General features: G+C 50.6%; 1 protein-coding gene across 1 annotated transcript; it reads left to right on the top strand.

The window, feature by feature from the left end:
- The first annotated feature begins 2,924 nt into the window (after positions 1 to 2,924).
- On the top strand, positions 2,925 to 6,570 carry GAS1 (growth arrest specific 1). The gene has a single exon (XM_027742708.2). It carries the CDS (start codon positions 3,931 to 3,933, stop codon positions 4,906 to 4,908), a length of 978 nt encoding a protein of 325 aa, XP_027598509.1. The 5' UTR covers positions 2,925 to 3,930; the 3' UTR covers positions 4,909 to 6,570.
- Positions 6,571 to 7,591: the final 1,021 nt, after the last annotated feature.

Here is a 7,591-nt window from a genome sequence, read left to right on the forward strand (position 1 = left end):
ATAAAAACCCCATGATTTAGAAAGGAGATCCATTAGGAAAATGTGTGAAACAAGAAAGGGGGGAAAGACATCAGGATTAAACAAAAAGGTGCCCAGGAGTCTTTCCAATAAATCCAGATAAGATAAACACTGGCTTTTCTGGTTGCCAAAATGACCCCTAGAGCTGAAAGACAGTTACTCTATAATAATTTGGAGAGCTGGTGTAAAGAACAAAATTAATTAAGACAGGAAAAAATGGCACAGAAAAACCTAGCAAATGTGGAAATTCAGAATACTACCAGATCTTATTTTACTGGTGTAAAGTAAAATACATCAAGTTGTGGGATGTATTGTCTTATCTGGTGCTTTGTGAAGCAGAGCAAGAGTTGCTTTCCGTTTTACCTTCACAGTTGCTCTGAAAACCAAAAAGCTGAGTTTGACAAAACCATTTCTGTTGTTAGAAAACCACAATCAAAGAAGTGGGGCCAGACAGTTATTTCTCTAGGTTTAGTTCCATACAAGAAAACAATTCTTTCCTCCAACAGAGCACTGTGATCCCTGGAGTCCTCACCCAAAATGGCAGTTACAAATACAGACAGAATCCAAATGCTCAATAAATAAGGACAGACAAGTATGTTTTAAAGCATTTCAAGAAGCTAATTTATTGATTAGAATATAATCCTGGATGTAGATGATCATATTCTAGATGGCTAAAAGGTGTGAGAATTGAAGAGCCCAGCTATTTTCTGTTAAAATTTCTGTCAGTTTTAAGATACCAAAGATAATTCCAAACTTCAAGTCAACATTTGCCTTATTATTACTACTGTATGAAACTTGCATTTCTTTAACTGAAAGCTGTATGTGAAAATCTCTGCCTATGAATAATGCAGTACTTCATGCCACGCCTTACCTTTCAGACCGGCAGGCAAAATGAACACTGTCCCTAGCCAGGGAAGCCCGTCAGCACTAGTGCGACCAGGCACTGATCCACTTTCTGCTCAGGCAGCACCACAGCAGCCTCTTCCCAGTCACGCAAGGGTGCAAGGTCGGCAGTGAAGGCTCCTCTACTCCCCCTCCTGGGAGGTCCGAAGTTCAGCGGCTGTCTTTCCTCACTAAGTCAACAGCCTGCTTTCTGCTCCAGAAATGAAGTACAGTCACAGTCGAGCTGGATGGATTCTGTAGATGAAGGCAGGAGCTGGGAAGGGGCAGAACTCATCCCCCAGCTGTCCACAGAAGGCAGCCCCACTGGGATAGACAGCCACTCCTACTCTCCTGTGCTGGGGAAGCTCAGGAGGCCACAAGGCATGACTGTTTTCCATTGAAGTCCCCTTTTTCAGACTCTCTGTGTCTGGAACACCCCAGCATCCAGGCCTCATTCTTTCTAGCTGCATGGTGGACTGGTTTCCCTAGAAATCAGACACCACAGCAGCACTTTGTATAGCGCCTGCAATGCCATCTTCAACCTAGCCACCCCAAACTAGCAGATTTCCACCAGTGACAGTGTTATCATCAGTGAACAAGACTACAAAGTAATGCCTGAGCAATCCCAGTGTAGATAGCTGGTGCATTTATTGCACCCTGCCTGAATGGCATCTGGCATTTTTAATACCAACATTCAACAAGAATTAAAAGAAACAGCTCTAAACTAGGAGGATGAAGGCAGGGTTTCTATACACAGTTTTCACAGATTAAAAAACAACAACTTCTGCAACAGAATAGGCAAAACTATACTGAAGGAGAAACACAAGCAACTTGTAAAATTGATGACAATGGAGCAAGTCCTTAAGAATGCTTCTCAAAACATCAATCATACTGACTCCCAGCCACACCACACCACCATTACACAGTCCATGTGCTTTCAGACAGACATTATTCCACAACGCATGGGATTCCAAAATCACCGAGTTTCTGGAAAATAGATTTTGTCCTGATTTTTGTGACAGATGGAGTTGATAGTCTCAGGATGAAAAAAAGCGCCAGTTTTGACAGGCAGCAGATACCGATGCCCCTTGTGGTTGGAGACGATGTTGCTCTGGAATTAAGGTAGCACTGAAACGAAAGCAGTGGGTAAATTCACCACAATTTACTTTGCTATGCTCCTCTCGTTGTGCCTTAATATTTTTATATCTACTTCCTTATAAGCAAAGCAAAGCGAACGGAGGACTTCAGCAAGTATTTTGCTTTCACTGAAAACTCTTTAACAGACTTTTAAAAACTTTTTACTAGTTGGCAGATAAATTATCAAAGAACTATACTCAGATTTACTGTATTTCTGTCACCAGACACCATTGTAAGTCAGTGTCTTAAAACCGTGCACAAAAACCTCAGGCGAGAACCTGAGTTGAATGAGTTTAAAATCGGTGGAGTATGTGGCAAGTGGAAAGTTGCAATACTGAAGGCATAGCAATGAAGTACTTACATGGTCGCAGCACACCACTAATAGAGAGAGCTTTGCTCTCCCTGAATGTACTAGCACACTGAAACCAGGAGATCTGTCTCTATTTCAGTAAGAACAAACTCGGTCCCATTTTGAGCCTGATCCTCCCTACCTTTCTGGAAGCGGCTCTGCCCTGACTTGAATCACTGGGAAGTTCGGGTACACACGTCATGCGGGCTAGAGAACTTTCTTTTTTTACCCCCCTCGTTGTAAAGAGCAGGACAAGCGTCAGAGCACCGTCCCCGCAAGAGCAGCACGGAGAGCTCCGCCGCCCGTCCCCGGCGCGGTGCTGCCGAGCACCCCGCGGAGCCGCCACGGCCCGGGCAGCCCCGGGGCACTGGCCCGCCCGCTGCCGCCGAGCGCCTCTCGCCCGGCCGCCGCGCCGCCTTAACGGGAGGAGGGGCTCCTCGGGGGGCTGTCACTCTCCTTAAGCCTTTCCTTTCAAGCTTTGAATGTGAGCTGCCCTCCGGCCCCCCTCTCTCCTTCCCTCCCTCCAGCACATCGTAAAGAGAAGGAGGGGGAAAAGAAAAAGGTTTCAACAACAGGCTGGGCCAATGGCAAGTGGCGAGGCAGGGAGAGGGGGCCGAGCGAAAGGAGAAAAAAGTGGAGAAAGAGAGAAAGAGAGCGAGAGAGCGCAGGCTGGGGGGGAATGTGTAAAAGAAGAAGCGTTGCTAATTTTTTTTGTTTGTTTGCTTTTCCATGCATGCATAATGGAGCCTAATCAGAGCACATTGCTGCTGCTCGGAGGGCACTTTTGTATTTAAAGCCTTTCAAAGAAAAAAAGATCCACAGACGGATCCGTAGAGCAGCTTGCAGGGCGTGTTGACAACAGAAGCAGCATCAGTCGCCCAGACAGAAAGAGACCGCGAAGGCTGCCTCTTCTCCTTTCCCCGTGCTCTCGTCTTGCTAGCGGGGAGAGACGTTTCTTCTCCTCGCCACCCTAAAGTGCGACCAGTACCGAGAGGGAGTGAGCGGAACTGGGACTGTAAATGGGATCGGAGCGGCTGGCATGTGCAGAGATGCTTCGAGCGGAGAGTTAAAAGCGCCCGAGGAGGCAGCAGCAGCTGGGCATTTACTTTGTGGAGGGGGAAAAAAAAAGAGACGGAACTGCATGAAGAGCAGGACAGCACTATGAGCTCTCCCGGCGCAACCTGCAACTCCCCGAGTGCAATCCGGATCCACTGCCGTCCGAGCCCCTGTTTGCTCTGACTCCCCCCTGCACCTCTCCGGGCGCCTCCGCCACCGCCGAGCCGAGCCGGGAACAGCGGGAGGTGGGCCCAGGACGGCCCAGGACGCCTGCTTCGTACCCACGGCTTCAGCTCCCGGGGGCTGGAGAGCCTCGGGCCCGGCGTGCATGGATTGATGCGAGACCTCATGCACACGGCCGGCGGGAGTTCTGGAAACTTTTCCACGGGCTGCAGCTCCTTCTCCTCCTCCTCTTCCTCCTCTTTCTTCTCGTCTACTAGCGCCTCTTCCCCGCTCGCCCGCGGCTGCAGCCGCCACCCCCGTCCGCAATGGTGTCCCGCTCGCCCGCTCGGCACGGAGGCGGCAGGCGGCGGTGGCCGCGGGCGGCCGCCTGGCTGTGGTTGGCGGCGGCGCTGGGCGCAGTGTGGCCGCCGCGGGGCTCGCTGGTGCTGGGCCGGCGGCTGATCTGCTGGCAGGCGGTGCTGCAGTGTCAGGGGGAGCCCGAGTGCAGCTACGCGTACAACCAGTACGCCGAGGCGTGCGCCCCGGTGCTCCTGCAGCAGCAGCCGCCGGCGGCGGGCGGCGGGGATGGCCCGACGGGCGCTGCAGGCGCAGCCGCCCCCTCCAGGCGGCGGTGCCCCAGCCACTGCATCGCGGCGCTCATCCAGCTCAACCACACCCGGCGAGGCCCGGCGCTGGAGGACTGCGACTGCGCGCAGGACGAGAACTGCCGCGCCACCAAGCGCGCCATCGAGCCCTGCCTGCCCCGCACCAGCAGCCCCGCGGGCAGTGGCCCCGGCGGGTCCGGCCCCGGTGGCCCCGGCGTCATGGGCTGCACGGAGGCGCGGCGGCGCTGCGACTGGGACAGCCGCTGCAGCCTGGCGCTGAACCGCTACATGACCTACTGCGGGAAGCTGTTCAACGGGCTGCGCTGCACGCCCGAGTGCCGCGCTGTCATCGAGGACATGCTGGCCGTGCCCAAGGCCGTGCTGCTCAACGACTGCGTCTGCGACGGGCTGGAACGGCCCATCTGCGAGTCGGTCAAGGAGAACATGGCACGCCTCTGCTTCGGCGCCGACATGGGCGGCAACAGCGCGGGCAGCAGCGGCGGCTCGGACGGCGGCCTGGAGGAGTACTACGACGAGGACTACGAGGAGGAGCCGAGCCAGAAGGGGAGGGACGACGCGGAGGACAATGCCGGCGCCGATCCCGGCTTCCCAGTGCAAGCGGATAGCGCTGGCCGGCCCGCCGCGGCGGCCGCGGCGCTGCTCGCCTCCGTCTTGCTGCCCCTGCTGCCGCGGCTCTAGTATCCCTCCCTCTTCGCATCCTTCCCTGCCGCCCTCTGTCACCGACTGTCTTCACCACTGCCTCCCTCCGTCCCCACCGCCGGGCCGGGCCGGGCCAGGCCCCCCGCGCCGAGCTGCCGCGGGCCTCCAGTCGAACGCTCCCGCGGCGGCCGGGGATCCGGCCGGCGGGGCCTCTCGGCGCGGAGCGGCTATAAACGTTCCGGCCGTGGATCTCCCGACCCATCGCCCCGGCGCCCCGTCCCTCCGTGTCTCCCCGCCTGCCTCCGCTGCTGCCTGCCGCCCCCCTCCGCCCCCTTGCCCCGGCCCAGCCCTGCGAGTCGGTGGCTGGAGCTGTGGCCGTGGCGCAGGGGCCGCTCGTGTTTCTGGTGTTCGTCTCTCTCGAGTGTGCACTATGCAATTGCTGCCACCCTGCCTTCGTGTTACCAGCGAGCGGAGCGGCTGACAGAGACTGCGAGCGAGGCCGTCAGCTGCCCTCCGGTACAAACCGGGAGTCGTAGCACGCTGGTAGTGAGGGTCTTTTAAGAGTTTTGACATGAAGGTTAGTTAAGAGGAGAGCAACCCAAACTTGCTGCCAAAGCGTTGCCGTACTGATCAGTCAGCAACTTGACTATCATTCGCCGCATCTCGCTCTTCATGATGCCGTGGTACCTGAACGGGGTTTACGCCGCATCTGCCATTAATTAAATTTAGGGAAATAGCAGACAGAATAAATTCGGTGGTTTACAGCACTCACTCTTGCACACACATCTTCCCTATAACAAAAGCGTGCCAGCAGCCATCTCTTCCTCTGTAACGTAGCGACATTAAAGAAATATTTTTTTTTCAGAGTTGTTGGCCATACTGAACAATGCAACTTTTGTTTTAAAAGAGCTCTGCACTGCCATCTTTGAAAGACACTTTTAAACTCGAGAACATGTGTGTACAAATATCCTGAAAAGTTTTATTGCCTCGTCATATCAGGGTGCTGACCTCTGGTAAATCTTATATAAAAAAAGTATTTAAAACTGGGATTTGTTACCAGTCACTGTTCATTGTATATAGAATTCTATAAATTGTATGCTTTGGGGATAATTTATTTAAAAAAATAATAAAAAGTTTTAATTCTGCATCCTATTTGCCAGATAGCTGCATTTGCTACTCGTTTCTGAAAAGGTACAGGTTTCGTTTTATGTTTAAAGGGATACCAGCAACACTGATTAAGTGAATTATTTTCTAGAACATCAAATGTACAGTGTATTTTACAGATTGAAAGTTAACTTTCTTATTTGAAGAGACTTTATGAACGTGCTAGAATTGTATGAACGCATTTCTGAGCTGCCTTAAACCTTGTATTTTTTATAGGAGGTGTAAAAAAGGCCTGTGTTTTAAATATGTATGGCTTTTTGTATTTTCTAAACGTGTAAATTAGTAAAGAAAGAGCTTTAAATAATGGATGCGGTTAAATTGTTTTCTAGGGACACTTGAACTCTCAGAACCCGAGGTTGGGGGGGATGGGAGGAAGCGGGGAATTGAACTGCAGAATAACAGACCAAAAAACACTCAACAAACAAAAATTCTCTGTTTGCCTGTAATACTTTACATGGATGTAAATTACTGCTATTCTTACTTTAATGAATAATTACATGCAAAAAGTAAATACAGCTTTGAAAGTACTACTTTAAATGAGTTGTTCATTTTATAATGCGTTGGCATGGTAACTTGCCAGTGCTAGAAAAGAGTAAAGCAATTCAAAGAAGGCGCTCCTGTATGTATGTATGCACCGCGCTTTCTTCGTGGGGGCACGTTGCTCTCTCTGACTCATGTAGAAATGCTCCTAGGCGTGCAAACAAGTGGTGAGAAATACATCACACAGAGGTGGCAAGCGTTTCGAACAAGGCTTCTCTTGGGGCAGGCAGGGGCACAGGCATCAAGGGGACTGCAACAAAACGGAAAGTTTATCACTCAGCCTGCCTTCTCCCACAACGAAGAATGCAAAAGTAAACACACTGAAGGGATCGGCAATTACTAGATCTTGTAATACTGTTCTTAGGAGTTGCTTTGCATCGTGTTGAAGCCTGGTTTGCTGCCAGAGCTACTGATCTACACTCAAACACCCTTAGATAAATAATTACACTCTTAAGCTGTGTCGAGTGCTGATACACTTGACCTTGTAAATAGAAATGTTTGCAGTAGGAATAAACTCCAGCATTGGAAAATCTTTTAAACATTAACACAAAAGAGAGAGCTCAGTCCTCTGGGGATTTGAGTTTGGACTGTCAAGCTAGGCACTCACCAAAAAAAAAAAAAAAAAAAAAAAAGGCAGGGGGAAAAAGTTTATTTATCTTCTATTGATGGTGTTTATTTAAAGCTTTTCGTTTTAAAGGCTGTAATTACAAGGCAAGTCAGAAGTTTGAAAGCTACCACAAATAAACTTTGACTGAGGGGGCGACAGATTAGCAAGAAATTTTTTTTTCATCTTACCAGATCTTGACAGAGCACAAATCCACATCTGTCTGTTGTATAAATCAACAAAATTAGAAATCCCTGCTTCTGGATTAGTTATTTCAGTGAAAGATTATTTTACTATTTCTTCAGGGTGTGAATTTGATTATATTGCCCAGCAGTCAATGCACACAAGCGCACATGCACTCGCATAAACCAGCCCCAAATAGTTGAGATACCTAACAAGTGTGTGAGTATGGTG

This window comes from Pipra filicauda, unplaced genomic scaffold (assembly GCF_003945595.2).
Source record: "Pipra filicauda isolate LSUMZ 115617 unplaced genomic scaffold, ASM394559v2 scaffold256_size1097316_pilon, whole genome shotgun sequence".
In the NCBI taxonomy this organism is placed as follows: Eukaryota; Metazoa; Chordata; class Aves; order Passeriformes; family Pipridae; genus Pipra; species Pipra filicauda.